At 47.8% G+C, this 16,498-nt stretch overlaps 1 protein-coding gene across 1 annotated transcript in view; it reads right to left on the reverse strand.

Moving 5' to 3' along the window:
- PDGFB (platelet derived growth factor subunit B) overlaps nt 1-16,498 on the reverse strand; it is a 74,858-nt gene that overhangs the window by 29,808 nt on the left and 28,552 nt on the right. The window contains exons 3-4 of the mRNA XM_033929471.1: nt 3,318-3,410; nt 1,651-1,850 (exon numbers count right to left, since the gene is read on the reverse strand). Of these exons, the coding sequence (XP_033785362.1) occupies nt 1,651-1,850; nt 3,318-3,410 (293 nt within the window). The remainder of the gene's footprint in view (nt 1-1,650; nt 1,851-3,317; nt 3,411-16,498) is intronic.

The raw sequence follows: 16,498 nt of genomic DNA on the forward strand, positions 1-16,498 counted from the left end.
GGCTCCAGGGCCTATTCTGATTGGCCCACGCGCCTTAGGCCCCACCAGTAGGCGGAGCTTTAGGACGGATGGGCCAATCCGGCCTCATTCCTTCGTTGGCTGCCTGCCGGACAGGCGGGTTTGGCTCCCGTCTGTCCGGCCAACTACCAAAGGTACGGGGAAGGGGGGTGGGGGGGTCGGAGGTTCTTGGGGGGGGCGGTCGTTGGGGGGGAGGGGGGTTTGCGTCGAGGGCAGGAGGGCCTGGGATCCCTCCTGCCCGTAATGTAGTGCGGGGTGGGGTTAGGGGGTCGCCGTGGCCAGGAGGGTTTGGGCTCCCTTCTGGCCCAACTACACAAAGGTACGGGGAAGGCGGGTGGGGGTGTCGTGGGGGTCGGCCAGGGGGGTCGCGGGTCGGCTGGGGGACGGGCGGAGGTTCTTGGGGGGGGGGGCGGTCATTGGGGGGAGGGGGTTTGCGTCGAGGGCAGGAGGGCCTGGGATCCCTCCTGCCCGTAATGTAGTGCGGGGGGGGGTTAGGGGGTCGCCGTGGCCAGGAGGGTTTGGGCTCCCTCCTGGCCCGATATTGTTGGGGAGTCGGCGGTCCTTCGGGGTGGGGGTGCGAGTGGTCCTGCCGGGGGGGGGGGATGTATCGGACGTCGGGGGGGGCATCAGGCTTTCAGGATGGGGACAGACCTTCAAGGGGGGACAGGACTTCAAGGGGGGACAGTGCACGGAAAGTCAGGGGGGGTGAACGGAGAGTCGGGACAGCGCACGGAAAGTCAGGGCAGTGCACGGAAGTCAGGGGGGGTGAACGGAGAGTCGGGACAGCGCACGGAAAGTCAGGGCGGGCGAAAGGAGCGTCGGGCATCATGCGCGGTATACCCGTGAGCGCGGTATACAAAAGTTTTTGTACATATCGTGGTTTCTGCGCGCTATACCCGTGTGCGCGTTTTACATGGGTGCGCGTTATATCCACGAAAATACGGTACTGCCCCGAACAGTTGAATGGCAGGAGGCTGTTTTCGGGGCTTCCCCTGCATCTCAGCTGTTCGGGCTTTCCCTGCCGGCTCTGCGCATGTGTGAGAATCGCTCTCACACCGATCATCGGATGGCAAACTCTGGGATTACGATGAACATCCGTGTGAATCATTTGCATGCAAACTTTAGTGCATCAATAGCTCTTTTCTGAATCAGCCCAAAAATCGGATCGGTGCAGACCCACATGGCCTTACTGATCCTCTTAGTGCATATAGGCCTGTGAGAGCTGCAGAATGACTAACCAGCCAAATAAAAAGAAGGTTGAGTACAGGGAATCTAACCTTATTGTAATGTACTAAGGTTAGCATCTGGAACTGTTTTAATGCACACACTGCCAGGTTTATACCAGTGGTTCCCAAATGTGTCCTGGGGGAACCCCAACTGATCAGGTTTTCAGAATATGCACAATGAATATTCATGAGTTAGATTTCCATACAATAGAAACAGTGCATGCAAATCTAATTGATAAATATCAACTGTGGATATTCTGAAATTCTGACTGGCTGGGATGGCCCCAGGACACATTTGGGAACCACAACTCTACAGAGTTAACAGGCCAAAAGCTGACTTGAGAGAAAGATGAGTAAACAAGGCCACATAACTGCTCCAGCAAGAAGCTAAATGCTCCCTCCATACCTGGATGTGTCTTAGGTGAACACTGGAAGGTGTGCAGTGCATGGCTTTGGTATTGCAGCAGCCCGAGCAGCGTTGCACTTCTACGCATGGCGGCCATACTAGAAAGTTGGCATTGGAAGGGTCCACCAGGCTCCGGGATATCTCAAACACTTCTGTCCGGATCTTGCACTCTGCAATCTCAGCTGGCTGAGCTGCTACAACTGAAGGGCAAAGAGATAAATTCAAGTGATCCAGTGGTGTCATGGGATTCTATGAGGTCACCTTTAACTCACAATGGGCAGCATAGAATGAATTAAAATGGGAGTTAACAGAAGAAAAGGGGAGGACAGGAAGAGCTTGAAAATCCTCTAGAACGGTGTTTCTCAACACATGATGTGTACACTTGGAGGTACATGGCCTAGCCACCGCCAGGGATCCCTTCCTGCCCCTCGCTGAAGCCGCTGCGGCTGCCTCTCTGCCTCTGTCTGCACACCCGCTGCAGCACCTTCCACCTCCAAAGCTGACCCAGAGCCAACATGCTCCAAACCCCCCAGCAGCAACATCGTGCAGGGGGACTGGCCACAAGCCTTACCCCCGACGTCAATTCTGACGGAGAGAAAGTCCTGGGCCAGCTAGGCAGCAATTTGCTATCCCAGAACCTCCTCTCTGAGATCAGAATTGACATCAGAGGCAAGGCTTGTAGGCCGGCCGCTGCACGTGCCATGGCCCGTCCCCTGCGCGGAGTTGCTGTGGGGGGGAGGGGGATGGAGCATATTGGCTCTGTGTTGGCTTTGGGGGTGGAGGTTGGTGTAGCGGGCATGCAGACAGAGGCAGGGAGGCATCCCTGGTGGTGGCTTCAGCAGGGGGCAGGCAGGGATCCCCAGCAGCACCTGCAGCTTCTGTGGACGGGTCGGCTTCAGAGGAGGGGGAGAGGGAGGGAATGGGGTCCAGAGAGGAAGTGTACAGCAGGCAGAAAGGAAGAAATATTGGAAATGCAACCAGAGATTCATGAAATCACCAGACAACAAAGGTAGGAAAAATAAATTTGTTTTCAATTTTATTTTCAAAATGTGTCAGTTTTGTGAATTTATTTATATCTGCTGTCTATATTTTGCTCTATATTTGTCTATTTTTTTTATAGTTGTTACTGAAGTGACATTGCATATTTTAAAGTCATTTGCCTTGACATCTTTGAAAAAACCCCAAATATAAATGACAATTAATATTTTCTGTGTGTGGTTTGTGTTTTAATTTTGTGATTACCATTATGAATTAAGATTATATTGTGTGTATATGAAAAATGGATGGAAGAAATTGCATTACAATTAGTATTATTATTATGGGGTAGAGTCAGGGGCAGAGTTTGGGCGGGTCTTGGGTGGAGCTTGGGCGGGGGTACTTGGCATTTGCTAGGTTTAGTGGGCATTTGGCTTGAAGAAGTTGAGAAACTGCTCTAGAAAATTCAAAACATTCAGAATGCTGTCATGAGATGAGATGAGGCCTACTTTCTAAGTGCTCTTGCCTAATGCTACTGGGTGCCACAGTGCCCTAGCAGGGTATTGACAGAGAGATGTGTGTATGTTTGTGTATAAAATTATAAGCACCGTATACGGCAATATCAGTTTCACTTTGCTCAGATGTAAAAATTCACATACACATGAAAAGTTTGAAGAGGAATCTGTACCTACCCAAGCTGCGTCTGACTCGTGATACTGTCACGTTCTGCCTGGAAACTCTTTCCATTGAGTTTTGATCGGTATCCAAATAATCGTCCTCATTCTCTGTAAGAGAAAGGAACCGTCATATTTATATTCCGTTGCCACTATGTTAAGTTAGGGAGGGGTTTATATCACAGATACTGGCTCAGTATCCATTAAACGCATAAAACTTCTAGGGAAGGACAGTGTTCTAGAAACTAGATGTCTGACCTGTCGCTGGTCAAACATGATGGGACACCTTCACGGTGAATGCCAAAATCAAACACCGAACGCTCCAGATGAAACAAGAAACAAAATCACTTCTCAGTGGGATTGTCTTATCTACCAAAATGCCCTTCATGTGCAGCATCTATATGTCCCAAAGGAGGGGAAGAGTAAGGTACAACAATTAAGTCCTCTATTAAGAAGAGACTCAACACGGCCATGTTCAGCGAGTTTGCCTGCATCAGGAATTAATCAACTTTGAAAGCAGTACAGTGGACAAATAGATATGTTGCACATATTGACACATAAGGGCTCCTTTTACTAAGCTGACCTGCAACACCCCTTGTTACTCCAACACTACACACAGCTCTGCCAATGTACCCCAGCTCCACCATGCACCCTACTGTTATTCCAGAATTAATTATTGTTGGGACAGGAAAAAAAAAATATCATTCATGCAAAAATTACAAAATGATGTGTAATGCTTTGCAAAAATACTGTAAAATACCACTTATATAGAACAATACACATCAGTATTGTTAATCCCTAACACTGTAGGGCTTACTAAGCGGCCTCAGAGATGGAGCCTACGCATAGTCATACAATCACAAGCTGAGATGATCCGCGTAGATGTAATACTCCTGCTCCAATCATTGGCCAATAAATACTTGTTTTAATTTTTTTTGTGATATTTTTTAAAGCTAATATAAACCCTTCACCAATCACTACTGAAGATATAGTGCGTTTTCAAAAAATCTTCAGCAAATACTGTGCATATTGTCCAAATTTGAAAAACTAGACCACACAACTTATCTTTTTGTTGAGTAGTCTTCGTTGTGGGAGTCTTTTTTTTTTAAAAACCTCAGTTAGTTCGCGGCCAGCGTTTCGCGGGAAATACATACATCCGCTGTGTCAGGGCCACCGGGACATTAATAATCACACGCACACCCATCTCTGCTGCCCTCCTGCAGCAACTAGCCGGCCCTTTGGCTGTCCATCATGAAGACTTAGGAGCCACAGTTGCACAAGCGCTAGAGATAACAGATCACGAGACTCCCGATGAGACCGATATTCAGGAAAAGGCGGTCACTCTCCCTCCGAGACAGGATGTGATGAGCGGAGACTAGGACGCTTTGCAACATGTAATGCTTTGCAACATAAAGCCATGCAAGGCCTAGCTGCATTCTTGCCTTGCATGGCTCCATTCTCTTAACCGATATCTGACTGTAATAGAAGTGTTAGTTTCTCCACTCTTGTCTCAAAGTGCACCTCACAGGCAGGAGCAGGTGATGGAATAGCGTTTTCAGCGCATGCAGAATTTTAGCGTGCACTAAACCCGCGCTACGCAGCTAGAACTAACGCATGCGCTAAAACCGCTATTGCAGCTTAGTAAAAGGAGCCCATAACATAGGGCAATGAATCACTGGTCATCTGACATACGAAACAAGGCAACTCTTGTGTCCATTACACAGCCTTCAAGGTTGATCAACTCCCGATGCAGGTGTCATTGCCAAAACACAGCTATGTCGAATTTTAATAAAGCACTTCATTCGTATACCTGGCACATTTTGTTTGTCGCACCTCACTCTTCCTCCTATAGTGTTGCAAATTTATGAGGCTTGGTTGCTTCTCTTCTCCTCCTGCCCTTCATTCTCTAGCGAGTGGCTTCACTCATGCATACATTTGGTCAGCACAGTACCAAGGACAGTGTGAGTGGTGGTCCCAGTTCAGTTTCCTCTCATTGGTGATGACAAAGCAGGCGGGGCAAGAAGCTAAGTTCCCAAATGGAGTGTATGAGCAATTGCGCATACATTCTAGGAGCGTCACGCACAGATTTTATGTGGTCACTCACAAAAATACTTGCAAATCTGGTTTTTAAAACCAGTTGCTCACATGAAGAACATTTAGAACTTGTTGCTCAAACAAAAAAATTTGCACACACCCGGTCAATCCTTAGAGGAAGTATTGGCGGGAAGGCACCAATGGGCGAGTTGTACAAGAGCAAACTATAATGGGGGGTTGTTATCTTAAGAGACAACTATTCTGGGATTATCCATTGTTATGCTTAGAGAATGACATGGGGACAAGTTTTCCCAATCCCCGCAGGAACTCAATTTCCCTGTCCCCACAAGTTATGTCCCTGTCCCATTCCTGTAAGCTCTGCACAATCCTCAAACACTTATAATTTTAAAGTGTATTGAGACTTGTGCAAATGAGGACAGAGCTTGCAGGAATGGAGCAGGGACAGGTAAAGAATGCGTCAGGACAGGACGGGAAAATGAGTTCCCGCAGGGCCAGGGAAAAATTTGTCCCCAAGTCTTCTCTAGTTATGCTACTGCATATTTGAATACCACATTTTTAGACACAGTCCAACCCAGCGCAATTCACAAAACATAATAATACAGCAATTAATACAGTATAAAATGCACCAAACACACAATATCAAAGTACAATTCACATCTACAAATTAATGCATTTCATGCAAACATAAATCATTAATATATTTCTGAACAGAAATAACAAATAAAAATATAAATCAATACATTTCTAATCAAAATGAAAATAATGCAATTAATACAAACCACTCTAAACATCAGTGGTGCGATTGCATCCGATGTCCTAGACCAGTGGTCTCAAACTCGCGGCCCGAGCACCACATGCGGCCCACCAGGGACTATTTTGAGGCCCTCAGTATGTTTATCATAATCACAAAAGTAAATTAAAACAGTTTCTTGATCATATGTCTCTTTAGCTATAAATTACAATATTATTATTAAGACTTAGCCAAAAGGAAAGATTTATGAACTATAAAGAGTTTTACCTCATGCAAAATTGTCATTTCTTTAATAAGACATTAACTACTTTTTCTGAGGCCCTCCAAGTACCAACAAATCCAAAATGTGGCCCTGCAAAGGGTTTGAGTTTGAGACCACTGTCCTAGAAAGTACTAGGATATATATATATAGTTTTAACCACTACCCCATGCATAACCAACACTGGTACACCAACATCGGATTTCCTATCATGGTTAAAACCCAAATTTCAGTTAGCACGAAAGGATGAATCATTTTTTACCACAGCATCATTAACCTTGGAAGCTGTATTTCTGTCCAACTGAAAACCCGTTTACATGAATGCACTAACAAACTGTGTTTTCAATAACTTTTTAAAACTGACACATTCTGCACATAGACGTAACTGGCATAGCAAGGCATTCCAAAGTTTTACCCTAGCTATTGAGAACATAGAAGTTCTAGTATCTGCAAAATAATAATAATAATTTTATTTCTTATATACCGCCAAAGCCATAGTGGTTCGAGGCGGTTTACAACAAAGAAGGACTGGACAATCAGCAAAAATGGTACAATGGTACGATCAGAGAAAATAGGTACCAGAGAAAATGGTACAAACAGAGAAAAAAAGGAACAATCAGCAAAAATAGGTACAATCGGAGCAAAAAGGTACAGAGAAGAAGGTCAAGACAATCCGAGTAAAGGTTCAATCCAAGAATGTAGATATAACAAAGGGGTACAGTGGATGTAGGTATATAGGTTAAAAAAAAAGCACTTTTAACTCTCTATCCACTGACAACCGCATCACATTTGTTAAACTGTTACGAGAAGACAGAAACGGGCTCGAGTGTCGGCCTTACGTTAGAGAATGACACAGGGACACATTTTTCCCTGTCCGTGCAAGAGTTCAATTTCCCCAGCCTGTCCCCGTGAGTTTTGTCACTGACAAGGACAGTGACAAAACTCAGGGGGAAAGGATGGGGAAATTGAGCTTTTGAAGAGACGGGGATGCAACGCGGTGATGTCATGCACATGCACACATGTATGTGATGTCATTGCATCACACCTGCGCAGGTGACCTGACGCGGCTCCGAGCACGAGAGCAGGTTAAGGGGATGGGCCTGGGGGCGGTGTCATGGGTCCAGATTTTACAATAGTAAAATCTGGTAATCCTAAGCCTCAGTGTAAATGTTATGATGTATTCACGTGGCTGGTATCATTACGGTGGCCTAGAAGCACTATTTTTCCCCATCACAGAGGCTGAACTGCTAACGCACATAGGTTTTCTTACTTTACGACTATCACGCTCCAAGTCCAGAGGTCTGCCCGTACGGGTCTATGGTTATGTTCAAAGTTCTTCTGCCTGTATTCTCAGGAATATCATGAGAGGTAATCAGATGGAAGGATACTCGATTGATTGATTGATTGGCATTTATTAACCGCCATTTCATGAAGAGTTTGACCCAAAACAGTTTATAATACACTGAATAGTAATCAGGTACCCAATCTGTCCCACCAGGCTCACAACCTAACTAGGGTACCTGGGGCAACGGATGGTTAGGTGACTTGCCCAGGGTCACAAGGAACAGTGCTGTGATCGAACTGGCAACTTCTCCACTACAATTATTAAAATGTACTTTTGACCGCTAGGGGCGTGGACATAGCCACACGAATCTGTTAGCGAGTGGGTACTGCCATGTGCCAATTGATTAGTGCAGGATTAACACATGAGCCCTTGCTGCCTCGAAAATAGATGGCAGTAAAGGCATACGCACTAATAGCTACACACTAATGGAGAAATTGGCACATGGCCGTTAATGAGAAAATATAAAATAAATTTGCCTTTTACTGGCAGCACTAAAGTGGCCTCAGTGCACTGGAAAGACCTGTGTTGGGGCTACCAAAGGCCACTTTTTAATGCTGTTTGGTAAGCGAGTCCCTCAGTAATCACTACATTTGGTTCAAATTAACACACATACACCTCTCGGTTCTTCATTTAACCCCTTCTATTTTTAGCTTGACAGATAAAGCACAGTTACTTACCGTAACAGGTGTTATCCAGGGACAGCAGGCAGATATTCTCACATGTGGGTGACGTCATCCACGGAGCCCCGATGCGGACAGCTTTTCAAGCAAACTTGATTGAAGATTTCAAGTTTGCTAGTGCTGCACCACGCATGTGTGTGCCTTCCTGATCCACTAGAGGGCGCATCCCCTCCTCATGGTCTTCAGTTTAGATAGCTAGCAAAGAAGCCAACCTTGGGGAAGCGGGCGGGTTGTGAGAATATCTGCCTGCTGTCCCTGGATAACACCTCTTACGGTAAGTAACTGTGCTTTATCCCAGGACAAGCAGGCAGCATATTCTCACATGTGGGTGACCTCCAAGCTAACCAAAAAGGGACAGAGGGAAGTTGGCAATTCAAGAAAACAGATTACGCAAAACCGACTGGCCAAACCGGCCGTCGCTCCTGGACAGAGTATCCAGACAGTAGTGGGAGGTGAAAGAATGAACCGAAGACCAAGTGGCAGCCTTGCAAATCTCCTCGATAGGCGTTGACCTGAGGAAAGCTACAGAAGCCGCCATCGCTCGGACTCTATGTCCCGGGACTCAACCATGCAGCGCGAGACCAGCCTGAGCGTAGCAAACCAGCAGCCAACCAGTTGGACGAGGTGCGCTGGGAAACAGGGCGTCCCACCCGAGTAGGGTCGAAGGACAAAAACAATTGAGGAACCGTCCGATGAGACTGAGTGCGTTGAAGATAAAGCCAACGCCCTCTTACAGTCAATCGTATGAAGCGCCACCACGCCAGGATGAGAGTGGGGCTTCGAAAAAAAGACCGGAAGAACAATGGAACGATTGAGATGAAAGTCCGAAACCTTCTTGGGCAAGAACTTGTAATGAGTACGCAGGACCACTGCGTCCTGATAAAATACAGCAGAAGACGGGTCCGCAACCAGAGGTTGCAGCTCACGGACTCTACGAACAGACGTGAGACCAACCAGGAGTACCACCCGCCAGGTGAAACAGATCAAAAGAGCGTTATCAATGGGTTCAAACGGAGGTTTCACCAATTGAGCCAGGACCACCCTAAGATCCCAAACCACCGGAGGGGGCTTGAGCGGAGGATGAACATTGAAGAGACCCTTCAGAAAGCGGGAAACCGTCGGATGGACGGAGAGCAGCTTCCCATCCAGCGGCCAAGGAAAGGCAGCAATCGCACAGAGGTGGACTCGGATAGATGTCGATTTGAGACCAGACCGAGACAAGTGGAACAGAAAATCCAGCACTGAAGGGAAGGAGGCAGAGAGTGGATCCATGCAGTGCTCAGCACACCACGCAGCAAATCAGGAGCATTTCTGGGAAAAGCATTGCCGAGTGGAGCCCATACGAGAAGCCTCGAGAATATCCCCACCGACTGAGAGAAACAGAAGGAGGGAGGCACGTTGCGAAGAACCAAGCTGATAAGTGTAGAGACTGCAGATTGGGAGGCAACAGAAACCTCAACACCGAGACAGCAGAGAAGGGAACATAGGTAGAAACAGAGGCTCCCTGACACGCTGAAAGAGCAGGGAGAACCACAGCTGTCAGGGCCACAGAGAAGCCAGCAAGATCATGGTGGCGCAGCCTGACAGGAGGTGCATCAAAGATCTGAGAATCAGAGTAAAGGGAGGGAACGCATAGAGGAACCTGCCCATCCAATCGAGAAGGAAAGCATCCACCTTGATGCGAACCCGGGAGAACATCCTCGAGCAATATCGAGGCAACCAGTGAGAGGGGTGAAGCGAACAGAACTACCTGTGGGGTTCCCCACCGAACAACCACATGCCGCAGAGTCTGAGAATGGAGCGACCATTCATACGGCCGAGAAGGGCGACTCAACGTGTCCACCAGACAATGCTGCTCGCCCCGGAAATACACCGCCCAAAGAAATAAGTAGTGGTGTAACGCCCCCTGCCAATGACGAAGGGCTCCCCTGCAAAGTAACAGGGAACCTGTACACCCTGGCTTGGTCACAGAATACATCGCCACCGGGATGTCGGGACGCACCAGGACCCCGCAATCTTGCAACCAATAACGAAAATCCACCCCGGCATTATAAATGGCCCGGAGCTCCAGCGGATTGATGCGGCTGCGACCAAAGACCCCGAGTCCGAAGGCCGTCGAGGTGCACCCCTAAGCCTATGCCGAGGAGTCCATCGGCAGAACCTTCTGATGCGGGGATACGAAGAGGTGGCACACCAACGAAACAAGCGTGTCAAGGAGGGAGGCACCACAATGTGCTTGGAAGCGGGATCCCGATCCTGCCACCACTGAGATGCTCGGGTCCAGCGGGGAACACGAAGATGAAACCAGGTGAACATCGGGACATGAACCGTGGAGACCCATGATCCCAAAAGGATCAGCAACAGCTCGGCCGAGGCCGAAGACTGCGGAGACACCAGCTGACTCAAGCGCAGACAGGCGGCCTGCCGAGGCAGAAAAGACCGGAGGCGGACCAAGGACAGAGGGGCCACCTTCCGGCATAAACAAACAAGGGCCACCCCCTGAGGCCGAGACAAGAAGGAGCGCAGACAAACTGGGTCCAGGTCCGCCCCGACGGACTCCCGAGACTGGGGCGGGCAGAGTCTGAACCATTCCCGGACTAGAACTAGTGCAGGTCACAAAGGGCCTGGACTAGACGCAGATGGGAGGATGGGAATGCCCAACCGACAGAAGCGAGGCTATACTCCCGGTGCGTAGACACGGAGACACCCCTCCCGAAGGGAGGGGAGGAATCCCAGAAGGAGAGCAGCCTGGAGGCTATGCGAGAATAGTCAAAAAGACGGCCAGGAGTCGCCGAAGCCGGCGACTGGACCATAACCCGGCACTGCTGCAGCTATTGCGGCTGCTGCGAAGGAGGCCGAGAACACAAGAAAGGTATCCGGAGGGCCCTTCCGGAGAAGGAGTCCAAACCACCAAGGCAGACGGGATTCAGCTGAAGGCGTCCCGATAGGCGAAGGACCGGTCGCGTTCTGAGAGGCGGTTAGTGGCCACAGCAAAAGAGGCCTCAAGAAGCGCAGTACTCACGCAAGTAAAAGTGGCGAGACGATCCTGGAGGTTCGGATCCTCAGCCACACTCTGCGCCAAGCGAGATAACGCATGGCAGGAGCAATAGAGCCGGAGCAGGGAGAGAGTCTCCTCCAGGCAACCAAACTCCATACTACAAGATTCCGTCACGGCTGCCCGGAATGAACCGAAGAGAAAGCGGGGAACCCTTTCGAACAGGAGCCGGAGACGCCGAGGCACGAAGCCCCAGTCGACGTCGAGGCACGAAGCCCCAGTTGACGTCGAGGCACGAAGCCCCAGTTGACGTCGAGGCACGAAGCCCCAGTTGACGTCGAGGCACGAAGCCCCAGTCGACGTCGAGGCACATCGAGGTTCAGAAGTCAGCACCGTACCAATGAAACTGGTAATAAAGGTGCAGCAGTGCGCTCCATAAAGGGCAACCTCGAGATGAGTATTCCCATGAAAGGAGGCACGCTTCGAAGGTCTCGTAGAGGCGGGCACGACTGCACTCGATGCCTGGAATGCCTGAGACTCAGCCGGTGGCATTACCGAGGTAACGCAGCTAGAAGAACAGAAAGAAAAAAAGAAGACTTATCGGGGATCGAAGCTACTCAGTCCGATTCCAACGAAGGAAAAATGGTCCTGGCCATCCTGCTCACACGAGGTGAGCCCAGAGAGAGGCCAGGGAAGAAGAAAATACAGCTGCAGCCAAATGAGGCCTAGCCGCATGGCTGAGGCCCAAGAAGGGCCTGCCAGTGGAACCAGCAGAAACACAATAAAAAGTCCTTTTTTTTTTTTTTTTTGAAACAAAGAAATACACGATCAATCAACAAACGCACAGCGACTCCCTAACAAAATAAAGAAGCCGCGGTGCTAGAAAGGCACTTATAAGAACGCAGAGAAGAGAGACAGGGCTTTCTGGCTCCGCGGAAAACTAAGAACTGAAGACCATGAGGAGGGGATGCGCCCTCTAGTAGATCAGGAAGGCAAAAACATGCGTGGTGCAGCACTAGCAAACTTGAAATCTTCAATCAAGTTTGCTTGAAAAGCTGTCCGCATCGGGGCTCCGTGGATGACGTCACCCACATGTGAGAATATGCTGCCTGCTTGTCCTGGGATAAAAGCAGTTATACAATTTGCAACCTGGGTTAATATGTCTTCTCTGCTTTTATTATCCAAATTCTATAGAAGGTGCCTAAAGTTATGTACACACCTCTGCGTGCTTAGCTGACATTTGCACATAACAAAATAGGTTTAATTGGCAATTACCTGTTAGTTGACGTCAATTGTAGTTAATTGAAAGTTAGGCACACAACTTGGTAGATGCATACAGTGGCATAGCAAGGTAAGCAGCACCCAGGGCTGTGGTGCCCCTCTCCTGCCCTCTGCCCCGCTCCTTTTTAAGTTTGGCACAAGTGTCAGCTTCGGCACTCTCTCCGATGTCACTTCCTAGGCGGAAGGGGGCGCGTGTGTGGCAGGGGGAGGGGTTCCATTGCCCCGAGCAAAACTACGCCTAGGGCGGACCCCCCCAACCAAACACACACACTACGCCACTGGGTGCAAAGCATAAAGTGGTATGTGTCTCGAGCAAAGTACATAGTCAAAATTGGAAATGGTTAGGGGCAGATAGTTTTTGAGTTGGGTGCATATTTTTGACTTAGGCGCCATTGTGTGAATAAATTAGGCAACAGGCATTTAGACCAAGAAAACCCCAGCATAAATATAGTGCACCTAAATGTTAGGATGTCTAGTGACGCTAAGAGTGTGGTGCAGTGGCTAGAGCGACAGCCTCAGCACTCTGAGGTTGTGGGTTCAAACCCTGTGTTGCTCCCCGTGACCTTGGGCAAGTCACTTAGTCCTTCACCGCCCCAGGTACATTCGACAGATTGTAAGCCCACCAGGACAGAGAAGGAAAATGCTTCAAGTACCTGTATACCAGTGGTCTCAAACTTGTGGCCCATCAGGTACTATTTTGTGGCTTTCAGTATGTTTATCATAATCACAAAAGTAAAATAAAACAGTTTCTTGATCATATGTCTCTTTAGTTATAAATGATGAAATTATTAAGACTTAGCCAAAAGAAATTATTAAGACTTAGCCAAAAGGAAATATTTATAAACTATAAAGAGTTTTACCTCATGCAAAATTGTCATTTCTTTAATAAGACATTAAATATTTTTTTCTGAGGCCCTCCAAGTACCTACAAATCCAAAATGTGGCCCTGCAAAGGGTTTGAGTTTGAGACCACTGCTGCAGTGGTGTACCAAAGAGGGGGCGGTCTGCCCCAGGTTCACGCTTCAAGGGGGTGCACAGCCGGCCGGGTCCAGAACCTCCCGCTCTGCTCAAAATGGCACCTCAGCGTGGCTGCTGTACTTATTCCAGAGCAGAGTTGGCAGCTGCGCTGAAGTGCAGGAAGGTCCTGCGATGACTACTTCTGCTGCCTCTGCTCCAGAAGAGGTAAGTGACATCTGGGGGGGGGGGGCGAGATGAGGGGGGTGGACCAGCAGCCGCAGTCCCTGCATCTGCCGGCCCAGCCCCCCCTCAGACGTCACTTACCTCTTCCGGAGCAGAGGCAGCAGAAGTAGTCATCCGGAACCTTGCTGATTTCGATGGAGAGAGAAAGGAGCACACAGGATGGTGGAAGGAGAAAAAGGGGGTCAGGGTGGTAAGGAAGGGTGTGGAGGATGAGAAAGGGGGGATCAGGGTGGTATGGAAGCGTGGTGAAGGGTGAGAAAGGGGGCAGACGCTGATGGAAGTGGGGGGGAAGAGAGAGGAGAGAGTGAAATGCCAGACCATGGGGGTGTGGGGGAGGGAAGGAGAGGAGAGAGATGCCAGACCATTGGGGATGAAGGGAGAGATGGAAGGGGGAGGCATAAAGTTTCTGGAAGGGGAATAGAAGGAGAGAAGATGCCATATAGAAGGAGCAGAGAGAGGGTAGACAGTGGATGAAAGGAAGAGAGTGACAAGAAGATGAGGAAAGCAGAAACCAGAGAAGACAAGATAGAAAAAAATTATATATATTTTTTTTTTTTTTTTGCTTTAGGGGAGATGCATCACTGTTTCTGTGGTGTTGCATTGTATGCAGAGTCCAGCTTCTTGGTGCTTCAGTTTAACCTTTGTCTACATATTTGTATTCTATCGCCCCATTTACAAATCTGTAGAGCGTTTTTTAGCGTTGGCATCTGAACTGTTACCACCATGGCTAAAAACCACACTACAGTTTTGTAAAAAGGGGAAGGGGTGAGTTTGTGATTACATACTAGGCAAAGGTGTTTTCTGTGTTCGAAAAGACATGGTGTTCTGTTAGGATTGATCTGTTCTAGTCTGGCTTGTTTAGTTTTACAATGGGTTTATTGATGTACTGCTCACTGCATTATGTAAGATGCTGCCTTTTCCTAGGTACACTCTTGTGCGATGTGTGGATTGTTACAAAAAATCATGTTTTTTATACAGATGGAGGGGGTGTCAAAAAATGATGGGCCCCGGGTGTCACATATGCTAGGTACGCCACTGCACCGCTGTATACAAACCACTTTGAGTGTGGTTGTAATACCACAAAAAGGCGGTCTACAAGTCCCAATCCCTTTCCCTAAGCACGATTCTATAGAGTACGCATAACTTTTTTAAATCACACTTGGCATTGCACTGGTTGGCTTCAATTTTTTTAGGCGACATATGTAAAATCTGGCCTACATGGGTGTATAATATCTTCCGAAAAGAACTAAAATATTGCAATCTCTCCTGAAAGCGCGAAGGGGTCAAGCGTAATGCGCTTCTCTCAAACAGAACACTCCAAATGTGCACAGAGATGGAATCAATCAAATTTTGTCTGCATCTCTTGCTGCATAAAATCTCTTCCTATTACCACGATGAAAGCATACAAGCTATTTTGTCATTCTGTAATATTCATTATATACTAGGTAGCTTTTGCCAGGAAATATATAAGGCCTTAATATAGACCTGAATATCTTTTTTCATAACGTTTTTTAAAGTGCTTTCTAATTATGTTATTTCTATCTTTATCCTGGGGGGTGACTAGAATGTTTGAATCCTTCTATTAATAGATCTCAACACTCTCTTGTGGTTACTGATATCTTCAGTGATTTATGGAAATTACTCAGTAATGCTCAGCCTGAAGATATGTGGAAAGATATTTTTCCCTTTTCTGTGTTCCCGAGAGAGGTGGTGGAGAGGAGAACGGTGACTGAGTTCAAAGAAGCGTGGGATGAACACAGAGGATCTAGAATCAGAAAATATTAAATATTGAACTAAGGCCAGTACTGGGCAGACTTGCACGGTCTGTGTCTGTATATGGCCGTTTGGGGGAGGATAGGCTGGAGAGGGCTTCAATGGCTGGGAGGGTTTAGATGGGCTGGAGTAGGTTTTAACGGAGATTTCAGCAGTTGGAACCCAAGCACAGTACCGGGTAGAGCTTTGGATTCTTGCTCAGCAATAGCTAAGAAGAAAAAATTTAAAAAATTTAAATTGAATCAGGTTGGGCAGACTGGATGGACCATTCGGGTCTTTATCTGCTGTCATCTACTACGTTACTATGCAAAGATTATATTTTTTCTCCAAGACACAATGCTTAGATTCCGACTGAGTAATTTGTTATATAGAAACAGAGAAAAATGAAAGCAGATAAAGACCATGTGACCTATTTAGGCTGCCTATCCATGCCATCTATTCCTTCCTCTCCCAATTATACATATAACAATCAACCAATATGCAATTGTTCTTTTTACATAGTAGTTCACACCAGAACAAACCAGAAACAGTTGGATCTAAGCCGGCACAGTAGAAGGAAGTGACCTGCTGTGCAGAGGTCCGCTTCTTCCTCATCTTTCCATGAGAACTTAACACTGGAGGGGAAAAGAGTGAGCAGAGTCGCTGCTGCTGCCCGTGCTGAATTCTGCACGTCCTGCAGGAGTGAGGAATTCTGCATTCATTGCACCATGTGGAATGCTTAACTTATGGAATTCTATAAGTTATGCATGTAAGCTGAAGATACCCCCATGCCCCTCCTCTATGTTCCACCTACAGATACACCGCCATGCTGCTAAGACACTTACAAACTCTGTTATAGAATAATGCCTAGTGCATGTCTG

Source organism: Geotrypetes seraphini, chromosome 2 (assembly GCF_902459505.1).
Source record: "Geotrypetes seraphini chromosome 2, aGeoSer1.1, whole genome shotgun sequence".
Taxonomy (NCBI): Eukaryota; Metazoa; Chordata; class Amphibia; order Gymnophiona; family Dermophiidae; genus Geotrypetes; species Geotrypetes seraphini.